A 14709-nucleotide genomic window follows, 5' to 3' on the forward strand; every position below is an offset into this window, starting at 1 on the left:
TTTTCCTAGCAAACTTTTGATGAAAGCAGATAAGATACTCAAAACCATCAGCCTTAGACCAAGGCACTCTGTTTTGTTTTTGTACAGACATAATAGTTGGAGGTTTCAGGTGGCCTGATTGATGGCTTGTGAAGGGTCTGTCCTAGAGCCCTGGCTAGGCCTCTGGGTAGGTTTTCTCTCAGGGGTTCTGGGTCATCTAGCTGCCTCCTCCTCATCTTTTTTCAGGCTTTTGAGTATTTAGTGTCTCCATCTTTTTTCTGTTGGAAAAGGGAGTCAGGATTGGATTCCATGAACTCTGGAGGAAGCTTCTGAAAGGGTAAGAGGGATGTGACAGGGAGGGGCAACGTCCATGGCTTGGAGCCCATGGCCATTTGCCTAATGAGCCTGGGGAAGGTCATGTCGCTGGGATAGCAGAGGGCATTTTACCTGCAGGAACTGGGTACAGATGTGAATGTGAATGGAGAACTAGGATGTGGGGTGTCTGGAAGCCAGGCAGAAGACTCAAAGGAAATGAGGGAGTGGGCTTAAAAAAAGTGAAAGGAACTGCCTCTTCTTTCTGCTAACTTTGGATTGTATTTGCAAGGGAGTTTGTGTTTATGAGATAGCTGAGCCATATGGATGTACAGGGATGCATGTGTTCTCCTGGTCTGTTGATACCAGAGCAGTTGAAGGGCGTGGGCTTGTCTGGAGGTGGGGCGAGTAGGCGGATGTGGTAACATCAGGAGGTGGCACTTCTGGGGAATATGGGCCCATGTAAATTCAGAGGATCTGGGCATTTTGGCAACCTACTGCTCCTTTCTCATAGATTGTTATGTATGTATTTATTTATTTTGAGGTTACCATCTGCCCTTCCTCCCCCAGAGTTTTATGGATAAAGATGTTCCGTCTTCTCTGGGTAACCTCTTTCCCTGGTGATGATTAGAGAGTAACCAACACATTTCCACCCCTGAATGTACAGGCTCAGAAAGACTGAGCTCACTTATGTCACAAACATCAGTAAGCAGGCTCCAAGGAGCAAAGCGCAGGAGTAGACTCTAGGAAATGAGAACGGACTCCACACTTCCACCATGAAGCAGGCTGGCATCAGAACAGCCCTGCACAGTTGTAAAGGATATCATTCTCTTCTCTTAACCTTCATTTCTTCTTATTTTCATGTACTTATTTTTGTGTCATTTTAAAAGCATCCCGTGGGGACCATGATCAGGGCCTGGAGAGTTTTCCGTGCCTCCGTTCACATCCATGGCAATGTTGAGAGGAAAGTATTGTATCGTTTTAGTTGCTAAGTCATGTCTGACTCCTTGCGACCACATAAATTGTAGCCCACCAGGCCCCACTGTCCATGGAATTGTCCAGGCAGGAATACTAGAGTGGGTTGCCATTCCCTTCTCCAGGGGATCTTCCCAACCCAGGGATTGAACCACGTCTCCTGCATTGCAGGTGAATTCTTTACTGCTGAGCCACTGGGGAAACCCCTCAGAGGAAACTAACCTTTAATAAACACTTATTGTGTGGCCAGCACTCTACAGTGTGCGTTAGAGACATCCATCACTTTACCCAGTCCTGAGGGAAATAAATATTATTGTCTCTTCTGACAAATGATTAGCCCAGGGTCACAGAAAGACGTGGTCTGGCCAACTCCATTGACTCTTCTCTTTCCACTGTACTACACCGCCTTGGATCAGACCAGAAGAGTAGCAAGTACTCTTCCCTAACAGAGCATCCTTTTAGGATGACCCTGAACTGCTTGCCTGCATCAGTAGCACCTGCTGGGTATGAGGCTAAACCCATGGAGGAATAAGGAATCAGTAGATGGGAAAATAGCAAAGATCTCTTCCCCTTCACCACGAAATGGGTCTGCAACAATTTGCCCTGTGTCATTGGAATGTGAGTGTCGATTGGAATTGGGGCTCTCTGCTATTTTTGTCTCCTGTCTTCACCAAAAGCTCTATTGTCAGACTGCCTTTATCACTCTGCAGAGGACTTTTGATTTGGAAATGCCAATTCTCCTTTTCTTTTTAATATTAGCATAGAAAGTCCATTTTCTGTTTTCCAGCTCTCAAAAGGTCTATTCTCAGCCCTCCCATTTCCAGGGCATCCATAGTGTGAGTGATAGTGGGAAGAAGCAACTTTTATGACTTTTCCCCTGAAGTTTCATCTTTTACTGAATGCTTCTGGCTTTGTGGCTAGTTAAGGAAAATGGGGGTTGTAGGGACAGAGGGGCTGCAGAAAAGACTTTGCTATCCCAGTAGAGAGTGTAGTAAAGGCTTCTGGTAGGTTTATAAAAAAACAGCCTTAAGTTCACCTGCAGGCCACCATTTTGAGTTTTCTGACTTTTCATTAACAATTTCATGGAGGTATTTCTAGCTAATTGTCATGGAGCTTCTGTTCTTGAAAGTTTAGAAATGTTTCCACTGTAGACACTTGAAAGGTGTGCCTAGGTGTGCCAGGACTCTGCTTTGGTTGTTATTGTTGGATGTCCTCATTAGTAGTTTCTTCAAAGGTGGCTTCTCCTCCTTTCTGTCTCATTTCCCTTCCTATCATGTTACCTATTAGCACCACAGACTAATAGGATATTGGAGTTACAGGGACCTAAGAGAAACTCGAATCAAACCCTCATTTATCTGTAAGAAAGCTGTGGGTCAGAGAGGTTAAGTGACGGAGGCAGGGCTGGAATCCAGTACTCTTGACTCTCAGTTCAGGACATCGTTTATCACGTTTCCTCTGTGCTTTCTTCAATCTTTGTCTGCTCATCATCCTTCTATCCCTTCGTCCTCTTTCTGGGATGTTTTTCTCCTGTTTTTAGTTAGCAGGTATATATTTTTAGTGTTTCTCTAGGGCGTTGAAGGCTGGATCATGATTAATAAGAAGGGACTTAATTAAGAAAAAGGAGGAATGGACCAGAGAAGGAAAATTCAAGAGAAGCCAACCAGCATGGATCCAGTTGAATCCACGAATGGGTTTGGGAGGCAATCCATGAGAATGGATTATGAGAATGGGAGGCAGTGGTTCAGAACAATGGCTAGTATTTCCTTCTCCCAAAATGTTGCTTGAGAATGTTATGAAATGGTAGTAGTTAACAGGCAATGAGCTTCTACCCAGCACGAGGATCACGTCTCAGTAGATGGGAGAATGGATGCTCCAGCCTGTGCTTATCTCAGTGTTTTCTGGACTCTTCAGTGGTCCTGAGAGAGTAAAACATCCAGACCCTAACCTTAAGAGAGATGCTCTTGAGAATAGTCAAGTAGGGATGGAGAAGTAAACTCAGTAAAAAGATCCCTTTCTTTTAGAAGCCTCCTTTCAAGCCAGAAAGCCAAGGGAGTTTTATTTGATTGCTCTGTAATAGATTCCTAAGCTTTTCAGGAATCTAGAGAGGTTTCTTGTCCTGGCTCTGGAAAAATCTTATTCCATCTGTGATTTCAGTATCTACATCTATAAAAGGAGTGTGCTGGATTAGCTAATGGAACTCTAAGGCACCTTTCATTTCTTACCGAGGTGCCCCTGGGATTCTAGTTTTCTCATTTGTTATCTCATGTGAGTTGAGGGCACCTTTAGCTGTCTCTGCCTTCACCATGGAAGGCAGTATTCTTCTCCCTGACTGCACGTGAAAATCAGCCTGAGTCCTTCTGGATATTCTGATACTCAGACAGTAGCTGAAATGAATTAAATTAGAATTTCTAAAGATGGGATACCTATATCTTTAATTTTTAAAAGCCTCCCAGGTGATTCTGCTGTGTAAACAGGCTGAGATCCACTGACAATCTAGCAGAAGAGAACCTTTTCCTGATTTGTTTCTTTGAAATGTGCTTTTAATCACGTGTCTTGGTTGCTTCCTCTCAGTTGTCTTATAGTCACAGTGATATAGCGGAGGGGCCTCCCAGAATTCAACCTGAGAGAATGGGGTGATTGATTCTTCTGTTTCATGGTGTTGGCAGATGGTTCACCTGTGGCGGCTGCTTGCACATATCTGGCTACACAGGTCCCCAGCCTTCTGTGCTAAGGGTGATGCTTCAGACTTCCAGAAGGCAGGTCTACTAGGGGAGCATCTCGAGTCTAAGGGGCAGAGTGAGTCTTGCTGACCCAGGAGGCCCTTGAGCAAGTGACTGAAGATTCATTGGCTTTCATTCTTCCTGTTTGTTAACTCCTTGTGTGTAGGAGGGTTGTCCAGCTCAACTGCTGTCAAATTTAGGCATCTCTAGTATCCTTGATGGTCTCCTAGGGACATGGAGCTTGCAGTGAGTGGTGTGTGGAACTGGCTAGTCACAGCTTGTGGGTTTCAATTGTGTGTATCTCTTCCCAACTCCATGTGCATGGGTGTCAAGTTGGTAGCTTGAGATTGCCATGGAGACTGGTTTACACTCCAGAAATTGACACTTGCTACACACCAGGGCTTTTCTCTCTTTAGGGAGGATGGTTTTTAAACATTTATTCATGCAGCACTTAGTTTACTACTTAACAAAATGGTTCATTTGCTGGTGGAACTTCTCTGAATTGCTTCAGATCTGCCTTTGGAAGGCCGCTCCACCCAGTGGTCTCAGCCTTGCCCTTTGGAAGAACTTAGACAATTTCAGCGTCCCCTCTGACAAGCTAGCCCTTCAGATATTTGACAAGAACTATGATGTCTCTCTCCAGTCTTCCTTTTATAGCTGAGAATCCTTAGTGCTGTCAACATTTTCTCATGTGGTTTGGAGGCTCATAGGTATCTTTGAATGTTGGGGTGCAATAGCAGGGTTTTTCAAAAAAAACAAAAACTTCTGCCAGAGATGATCTGTGGACTTTTTCACAGAAGGCCTTTCCTTTTCTTTCTGCATTCAGAGTTCCAGCTGAGCCCCACAGAGTCAGTGGGGACGTGGAGTAGGCTACAGTCTTGGGTGTGGTTGCGGATGGCAGCCCACATTCTTTGCCTAAAACACGTGTTGCTGCCAGAAAGGCTTGATGGGCTTGAATTTGTCAGAGTGTCATCAAAACACAGATTCTGGTTTCTGAAACAGGTAATTTTCCCACCACTGTTTTGTTTTCCTTCCAGAGGCTTTTAATATTTCCCCTTTCTTTCTTCCCTTTTCTGTAGCATTCAATCATTTGTCTCCTGATCACCAAAACTCTGTGTCAAAAGACAGCGTTTTGAGTCCAGGATTCAGCGTGACACACAAAAAGGGAATTTTTTAAGGCTTATCCAGCTGTCTGTTAGTGAGAGGAGAGACAGAGGGAAGCCGGTGCTGGCTGAGTTTCTCAGAGTCACCACTTCCCATCCTTTTGGAACTGGGGCTCAGCTGAGACTGAGCACTGGGTAACCACATTGGCAATGATGTGAGCTTCCTTTCAGTCACTTTATATAGGGGGCAGGGACATGGGAGTGAGATGCAAGTTGTTTGGTCTAAAAGCAATGAAAAGATCAACGCAGCTACACAGCCAACCTTGCAGGATCTTTTGTTTTGAGTAACTGAGTCCATTGACCTCCTTAAGAGAGCAGTGGGCCGTATGGGCAAACAGAAAGCCTTTTGGGGGGTTCTCTGCCTCTTTGCTATATTCTCAGCATTGCTTCCTTTGTCTTTCATTCATTAGGATTTCAGTCTTTAGGAGTAGATGTAATGGCATTTCCATCTTCTTGACAGAGAAAGAGGGAAAGAGGTGTGTTCAGGACTGCCTGTCAGATGGTGAATTTGAACAGAGGCAGCTGTTGTCATGGTGATGGTAGGTTGCATCCCACCACTATGGAAACCAAAGTTAAAAAACTGATGTTAAGGCTGGAAGTCACATGACACATTTTTGTTTTGTTTTGTTTTAAAAAAACAGAAAGGGGTTTGGTTTTTCAATCTGATTTTTTTTTTTTTTTTTTTTAAGGCGAGTTGGGTGGTGAGAAAAATTCCAATACGGGAAGCAATGAGATAATGAAATGGGACAACGCGAAGCATGCAGAGCCTTCCACCTCATTTTCCTGCTTGTTAGCAGTGTGTTTCTGCTGTAATGGGGATGGGAAAGAGAGGACAGATCCAGGATGGATTTCCAGAATTGCAGTCAGAGTTGTGTTCTGATTCTTCCATCACAGGAACAGACACCAGGGTTTAGCCCTCCTGCCCTTCAGTGGCTATGTCATCCACCCCATCCATCAGTTTGGGACAGAGACTGGAAACCTAAAAATAAGGACTGAGAAAAGAGAGGAGGGTGGAGTTGAGGGCGTGACTTGCCCCAGATATGAGAGTGGTTCATACATTGATAAATTCAGATGCTTAGCATTATCTTTCAGGAAATTGAAAAATTTATCAGTAACCCCTCAGAACCCCAAAGAATGCAATGTCTCTCTTTATTTCCTTTCCTGAATGAGACTTCTTTGGATGCTGTGTCCTGCTGGGTCAGCCACATAAGCAGGTTCAAAGAAGTCCAGGAGGAGTCCATCTGGGAGCATGTTTAGCCTCTGGGCCGAGGCTCCCTTGGACCATGACTTACCTCCGAACCTGGCCTTTGACCTCTGAACCTGACCTCTAACCTCTGAACCTAGGTCAGGCAGAGCTGCGGAGGCTTGCTGAGAGTGTTAGAAAGCCCTCTTGGCTCACCATCTTTTTATCTCATAGTCATCCTACTTTATCCCATGATCTGGAGAGAAGGTGAAACATCTTTCCAGGAAGGAGAGCTGGCCCCAGGCCTACTAGGGCTGGTTTGGATTTTCTTTTCAGTCTGGGAGGCATTGAAGAACTGTACATACAGCGTGTGTGGAAAGTCTGGGAGACAGCTATCCCTGTGAGAATACTGGCCTCTCGGGAGGGGCGCAGACAGTCTGTGGAGACGATGGTGGTGGCCCCGTCTATGTCTGGGTTTTAGGCATGAGGTCCCGTCTCTGCCCTGCTCCTGGTCCCTTCAGGGCAGATGTGTCGTGTCGTTCTCCATGGCCCAGGCAGGGGATGTGATCTCACCAGCATTATCTCAGTGCATTTCCATCAGGGTCTGTAGGAGCCAGAGCCGGACCTCTATGATGGTTCAACCCCTCCCGTTCTTAGCCCTGGCCTTGGGTGTGATGAATGTCCCTTCTAATCATTGGGAAAGATTGCATCAGAGCCATCAGCTTCATAAATCCTCCTCTGGGGACTGCTGTTTGGATGTGCTTTCCGTATTCCCAGGAGGTTCTGAGCCAAATGTCTTTGCTCTCTTCCCAGAGACCCATTACCATAATTTTCTTTTCAGTCCTTTATTGCTGTGGGTCTCTTCAATGTCAGCCCCTGGCTGCAGCCAGCCAGCCCACTCCTGGAGGCTCTGACCACTCACAGATGCTTCCCTCAAAGCTTCAAGCCACAGCTGATGCCTAAAGATGGATTTAGTAGGAGAATGAAAATGACTGTGCATGTGTGTAGCACCTTACAGTTTTCAAAGGTTTCTTTTAAAAAATATTTATTTTATATTGGAGTATAGTTGATGTACAATGTTGTGTTCATTTCACGTATTTAGTAAAGTGATTCAGTTATGCATATACATGTAGCTGTTCTTTTTCAGATTCTTTTCCATTATAGGTCATTACAGAGTATTGAGCAGAGTTTGCTATGCTATATATAGAGTAGGCCCTTGTTGATCATCTATTTTATACAAAGTAGTGTGTGTATATTCACGTGTCATCTTAGACTTTGATCCTTCTGTTGTCCTTGTTTGGCTCTGGAGGAATGGGTGGTGGTGGTTTTCCCTGATTTGAGTACCATGCTGGGGTGACTTGCATGACAGTGGCTCTGGTTTCCATTGCCAAGCTATGTATTCTCCATTGCATTCCAGGTCATGAGAGAGGTTCTGATTCTTCTCATATTAAAAAGGCAGCCCAAAGGTCTTGGATAGCTAGATTTCACTATGATTCATTTTTAAACTATCCCTTTGGTGTTGAAGAAATCACAGACTTGGCAGCACCCCCTGCTCCAAGACTGTCTTTGAGTCAACATTCCACTTGTTAGAATATGGCTGTGCAGCTGAGGGAGGAGTGGAAGATCGTGCACAATGATGCCCAGACCGTCTTCTGACTTGCTTCCATCTCTTAGAATTGGGCATCCCCAAATAGGAGTCGAGGATGGACAGGAGGAAAGGAGACAGACTTGCCCTTAGGGAGCGTGCTCTGGTCCTGGGGTGAGGGATGAAGATGGGTCCTGAGACTGTGCTATTCTGGACTCCCCCAGGAGTTTACAGGAATGGCTTAGGCACCCACAGGCTGCTCCCCACAAAAGCACATTCTCTACCAGCTCTGGGGTTGGAATGAGAACACAGCATTCCATCTGCCTGCCTGTCCCTGGTGGGCCCTCAGCCCCTCTGAGCTCATTCAGTCTCTCGGAGTTCCAGCCTCACAGCTCTGAGATGACCCTGCTGAGAGCAGAAGGGACCTAGGACCAGCATCCAGGTGGTGTAGAGATGCTTATCTCTGGGGGCACCCAGGTTTGCTGTGTGGGCCCCAAGTCCTGCTCAGTCCTGTACCTGCACATCAGTCCCTGAGGGGCATTGATGGGGAAGCCCTGCTGGGTGGGTAGAGGGAAGACAGCTCCCAGGCCGGGCCCCCACGGCTCTGTGGGCAGGCAGAGCCCGCACCACCATGGTAGCCAGCGGCTCGCCGGGAGGGCCGCCCTCCCTGTCCCCTGCCCTGGCTCTCGGGGCTTCAGGACAGGAGATGAACAAATAGAAGGTGTGCGGGCCAAGCCGTGCTGCTTGAATTAGCTGTGTTGCTAAGGAAACAAGTCAACCATTCGAAGGAAGGAGCATTGGGTAACGGAGATAAATCAATAAGGAAACCTATTTTTATCATTTCCCTAATGATTGTCTTGAAGCTGTGAGATGGGGAAGGGAGAGTTGGAGTGACACGGGTCCTCATTAATGGGCTCAGAGGGAGAAAGGAGTGAAGGGGTGTTCGGGGAGCTTGCCAAGAAAGTTTATAAAATGAGGCCTCTAGCAAGCAGACAGCGAGACAGATCCAGAGGAGGCAGCTTTGCAGGTTTCAAAGAACTTCCATGGCCATTTCCTCATTTGGTCCAGTCTCTTTGTTCTCCTGCATTTGATCTTCTCAGAAATCTTGAGCTAATAATTTCCATGACCCTCAGGTTGGTAAGGGTTTTTATGTTGGTTTGTTTACTTGTTTGTTTCAGAATAATCTAGCTTTAATTGATTTCACAACTGTATATGAATACATGCTCATTATAACACAATGCATTAAGGAGCAAAGAAGAAATCCTACTACCCCAAGAAAACTCATTATCCTTCTAACAAGACAGATTTTTTTCCTTTGCTCTTAGCAAATCTTTTTTTTTTCATTAAAGGGATCTTCTATGCATGCTGGTTTCTTTTTTTGAAGAGCTAATATGTGTACATCACTTGGCCACCAAAGGTCCATATAGTCAAAGCTATGGTTTTCCAGTAGTCATGTACAGATGTGAGAGTTGGACTATAAAGAAGGCTGAGCACTGAAGAATTGATGCTTTCACACTGAGGTGCCGGAGAAAACTCTTGAAAGCCCCTTTGACAGCAAAGAGATCAAACCAGTCAACCTGAAAGGAAATCAACCCTGAATACTCTTGGAAAGACTGATGCTGAATCTCCAATACTTTGGCCACCTGATGTGAAGAGCCGACTCATTGAAAAATACCCTGATGCTGGGGAAGATCGAAGGCAAGAGAAGGGTATGACAGAGAATAAGGTGGTTGGATGGCATCATCGACTCAGGGGACAAGAGTTTGAGCAAACTCTGGGAGATGGTAAAGGAGAGGGAAGCCTGGTGTGCTGCAGTCCGTGGGATCACAAGGAGTCAGACATGACTTAGTGACTGAACAACAAATATATGTACATAGCATACAATACACAACATTCAAGTGGGTGTACTATATAGAGGAAGTATGGGTAGCTCTTGTGAGGACAACTTTGGCTCCGGTTTTCCTGTGCTGTTCACTTGTCAGTTGACTGACTAATTTATTCATTAGTTACAGGGTGCCCACTGCATGCTGGACACTGGGGTGCAGAAATGCCTGAGTTAGGCAGAGCCCTTGCCTGCAGGCTCCCTCACTGCCCCGTCAGCCCCATTTGATCAATCTCTGGCCACCAGCAGTCTGGACGCCAGGGAGAGCAAGTGTTCTGCAATCTGCATTTGGTGTCAGGCCCAGACTGTAATGGACTCACTGAGTTCCTGGGCAGGAGGCATCAGGGTCCTGGACGGACCTCCGTTCTGTTTCACGATGGGCGTTGCTCTTTGAGGCCTGGGCAACATGGAGTTGCCTTTGACCTTTCTGAGCACGTCTTTGTCTAGCCTGTGAGGTGCATCCTTGTGCCCTGCGGGCCCTTCCTTGAAGTCCAGGCTCTTCCCCTGGGAGATACATCAGAGCCCTTGCTAAGGCTTGAAATTCTGTTTCAGGAAGACCAGGAGCAGTGCCCCTGAGTTAGCTCCTGGAGGTGGGGGTCCAAGCCAGCGGGAGTGACTATAGCCTGGTCATTATGATGGCTCCTCAGCGGAGCTGCTGCTCACAGTTGGGGACGCCTCCCTTTTCATTTAGCCTGCGCTTAACACCGAGTGAGCTTCTCCTCTGTGTCTGGAGCTCCGCTGAGCCCCGCCAGTGAACAAACCCTGCCCCTGCTTTCCAGGTAGAGTTTCTTTGGGGAGATCAATGTGATGATGAAATTGCACCCTGCGGAGAGCCAGGGGGCACAGGGAGAAGACTTTACAGGCCAGGTGATATTTCACCTTGATCTTGATATATGACCAAGAGAAGAGGAGAAAGGCCATTGCAGGAGGAAGTGAAAGCACTGAGATCTAAGGGCCCATTCTTTGTACTTTCTTTAGCAAGAGAGGCAGACGGGAGGTTGAAGGGAAGAGCTTCAAGGGGGAGTGGCTGGGGCCTGGGTAGGATTGGGTGATCTCTCCTGTTCTCCTTTCCTAAGATTTCCCTGGCCCCCTTCTTTCTTTTACCTAGTCCACAGATAAACTGAATTCCCATAGTGTCATCTTTACTTTTGCACCATAATTTCACCCCAGATTCTTCAGTGCTCCAGACATGAATTCATCCTGATGTCAAGGCGCTGTACAAGGCCTAAAGGAACATCCCTCTCAAGGATGTGTGTACTTGATATTTTCAAAATTTTAAGCCAAAGGATCACTGCTCTGAGTGGACCCTTAGACATCAGACTGCAGGCAGAGGGTTTGGGTCTGGAGGATGTGGAAAGAGTGTCTTCTCGGAACCTGTGAATTACTAAACTCTCACTTTTAGATTCTAGCCTCCTAGGCCTTGGGTGGTGCTATTTATTGAGCCCTCGTGAATTCTCAGCCATCCAGATACCTGGCCAGTCACAGGACGTCTGGCTTGTCGGCCTCTCTCCTGCTGTGAGTGTCCTGTATGGTGATGGCCACACCTTGTTGAGGAGACTAGCCCTGTGTCTACAAGGCTGATCTGTCTGCACCTGGACATTCTGGGATAGGTGAGCTACCTGATCCTAGCAGGGAGCACTGTGCTTAGGTTCTCTGGCTGGGAGGATGCAGGTGTGAAGTGAGTGTGAGGATGGGTGGCAGAGGGGCTGCGACAGCCCGTGTGGGCATTGCAGGGTGGAAAGCCTTGGAGATGTGCAGATGCCAGGAGCGGCCTTGCCTGGAGGTCAGCAACTAAGAGCTCCTTTACTTTCAAGTCTGTGGTTATCTCTCTAGGGTGTTCAGGAGAAGAAGCCTGAACCCCCAGTAGACTGGTGAGAACTCAAGACTTATCTGCAGCTTGAATGAGAACATGTGCGTCTTTGGTCCTACTTCCCAGATCACATGCTGGGCTTCTTGGATCTGCTGAGCTTGCATGGTCCTTCCAGCCATGGTGAGGGGCTGGTTGAGCCCAAGACTTTCTGAACATTCTTGTTAGAAACAAGGACACAGCATAAGGTGAAAGACGCATTAGTTTCGCTCCTTCCAGAGCCACCGTGCTCATATCCCTGACCTTTGGGGATAGGCAGTGAGCTCTGTCCTTTGTATTAGGGCTCCCCAGATGTGTTCCTAGGAACAGCATCCCGAAGAGAGATGCTCTGACAGAAGGGTTCTGTGATGAAGAAGTTTGGGAGTGCCGTGCACTGCTGCCAGCCCCCTTTGGGGGAGGGGGGCCCTTTGTGTACAGTAGTACTGAAGGCCCCAAGAATCCTGCTGGGAGGAAACCTGCTCACCTTGACCGAACCCAGAGTTTCCCACATGCTTTTGATTGCAAGTTCCTAGCGCTAATATTCCGTGGCCTGCATTTTAGAAAGATGCCCAAGTGTCCTCCACTTCTGCTGCTGTTTGTGGCTTGTTGTCATGTTCTTGGTTCTCTATCTTACACACATTCGCTGAGGGTGTTCTCAGGAAAGGGCATGGATTCCCAAGGCCAATTCTGCCCTGTTCCCATCTCCATTTTACCATTCGGATCCGGGAGATTATCACCGCCTGAACCAAGCCCAGGACAGGCTATAGCCTATTCAGAGGGCTTATGGGACACTGAGTCCTGGTCGTTTTGGACTTGTTCAGAGCTCTGGGTTAAAGCCTGTGATGGGAAGGAGGAGAACTCCCTGCTGTGATCAGTGGTCCCTGGTACGCCTGGATGAGTTGTGTGGGGGGATTTGTCACAAGAAAGGAGGCACGTTAAGTGAGATGAGCATCTCTGATGTGTGTTTGCTAGAGTGTTTGGCTCTCAGGGGCCTAGCTTGGTACCCAGAGAGACCGAAGCAGGAGGAATGGCGAGATGGCTAGGGGGCTTTCTCTTTCTATGCAGTGCAGTGAGGCTCTCCTCTGACTGAGCGGGTTTCAGTGAGTGCAGCGGGGTGTGGAGGCAGGAGGCTGGCTCTGATGTTCTCCAAGCCCCATCCTGTTTTCAGATGTGGCTGCTTGACCCTGCAGGACAGCAGAGGCCGGCAGAACTGTCCTGAGGGTGTGAGTCCTGGACGAATGTTGGGTGTGTGGGAAGGGAAGACGGCTAGCTGCTGGGGCTGTGACTCGGGTGGATGGGGGCAGGGAGGAAGTGCTGCTAAGTGAAAATGAAAAGTTCCGGAGGCTTGGATGCGAGCCAACCATCTCACCCCCTGCAACCTACCATTCTAGCATCAGGACCAGAGCAACTGGTGGGCGAGTTGCATCCTGCATGGACCCCCCTCCCCTCCGTCTGTCAGGGATGTGCAAGTGCCCTTTGAGCATTGATGTTCACAGCCACATATAACCTGGTGGGATGGCGAGGCATCAGGGGACATGTTTATGGTTTGTCCTCCTTCTGTGTCACGTAGGGAGGGCTCTGGGCCCTACATCCTGCACAGCCAGCCTGAATGGGGGCGGGGGGGAGACAAGGTCCCTTCCCCTCCCTCCACTTCACCGCACTTACTACCTGTCGCTCCCCCCTGGATTCCAGACACTGCCAGATCACAGGTTGCTCAGCAAGACCAGCGGCAGCAGTTCATTCCTGTTTGTCGCAACAGTGGTTATAGAATGAAATCCCATGTGCAGAATGACTCTGGAGCTGGTGATTCCCTCTTCTTTTTTCTAGAAGTTCCCCACTCCCGCCTCCCCCTGGTTTTACAGCACAACCTTTCTGTGGGAGCCAGGATGCTGGCACTGGAATCACAGTCTTGTTTTTCAAAAAGTCACAGGGAGCCCACTCACCTCTCTTCAGAAAAATGCAACAGAAAACAAAGCCTGAATTCATTATCCACTCGTTTGTAGTTTGATTCCTAGAGGCCCTGACTTCAGTGCCCTGGATGCAGGCTCATGATATGCATCTCTGCTTCCTTTAGATGTAGAAGCTTAGGAGAAAATAAGATGGGACAAAACTAGTTTCTCTCGGACCTGTTAAATATTATCCTGAACTGGATATTAAAATAAAAGGGAGCTCATGGAGAGAATGGCTTCTTTTCTAAGGGCCCTTCTTCTATTCAGTTGAGCAGAACTTCTAGAGAAGGCACTCCAGGTATGATTCCCAGAGACAGCCATGGACAGCTGCAGCTGAATCCTTGCTGGATCAGTGGTTTGAAGACAGAAGAACATGGAGCCTGCAGCATCATTGTTTTTTCTTCTCTTTGTCCCACTTCCTTTTTCGATCCTGGTTAATTCCCGGATATGTCACTGAATTCACTAAGAATCTGGAATGTCTGCCATATGCCTAATACATTATTTACTGACTGAATTCTTCCTTTCCTTGAGAAGATGCTTTGTGTTCAGAGTCTGATCAGAAATGGTTCTAGTTCCATGTGCAAAGGACCAGCCACTGTTCTGCCTGCCTGTCTGCTCCTGTCAATCATGCTGACTGCACAGACACGATGTGGGTTGATAAAGTTTGTGTGTGGATGTACACAGCCCTCTTGGAGGCTGTCCTCTCTTTGGTGATTCTGTTTCTTAACTCCTCCTTTCCCACGCCGTTTGAGTACATGATCTTGGCCACCATCATTGCCAATTGCATCGTCTTGGCCCTGGAGCAACATCTTCCTGAGGACGACAAGACCCCAATGTCCCGCAGACTGGTAGGTGCCTCCCTCCTCACCTTTCTCTCCCCTTGTTCTTCTTCTTCCCTGGTTTCCCTCTCCTTTGCTTCATCACCTGCCCCCCTTCTCTCTTTTCCTACTCTACACTTGTGTGAGTTTGTTCTTTGCTGAGCAACAGGTTGGTGACAAGTCCCACTGGGGTTCATAAAGAGGACTGACCTTTTAAATTCCTGCTCCCAGGAAGTTCTGTGTCTCCAGAACATGGCAGCCAGGCAAGAAGAAAGGAGAGGCCCAGGGTCCGCTTCC

General features: G+C 47.6%; 1 protein-coding gene across 3 annotated transcripts in view; it reads left to right on the forward strand.

Annotated features, from left to right (window-relative positions):
- Positions 1 to 14709, forward strand: part of CACNA1E (calcium voltage-gated channel subunit alpha1 E) — a 330655-nt gene that overhangs the window by 14593 nt on the left and 301353 nt on the right. For all 3 annotated transcript variants that reach the window (XM_065936984.1, XM_065936985.1, XM_065936987.1), the window contains exon 2: positions 14337 to 14442. In XM_065936984.1, the coding sequence (XP_065793056.1) occupies positions 14337 to 14442 (106 nt within the window). The remainder of the gene's footprint in view (positions 1 to 14336; positions 14443 to 14709) is intronic.

The sequence above is a fragment of the Muntiacus reevesi genome, chromosome 5 (genome assembly GCF_963930625.1).
Source record: "Muntiacus reevesi chromosome 5, mMunRee1.1, whole genome shotgun sequence".
NCBI classification, from domain to species: Eukaryota; Metazoa; Chordata; class Mammalia; order Artiodactyla; family Cervidae; genus Muntiacus; species Muntiacus reevesi.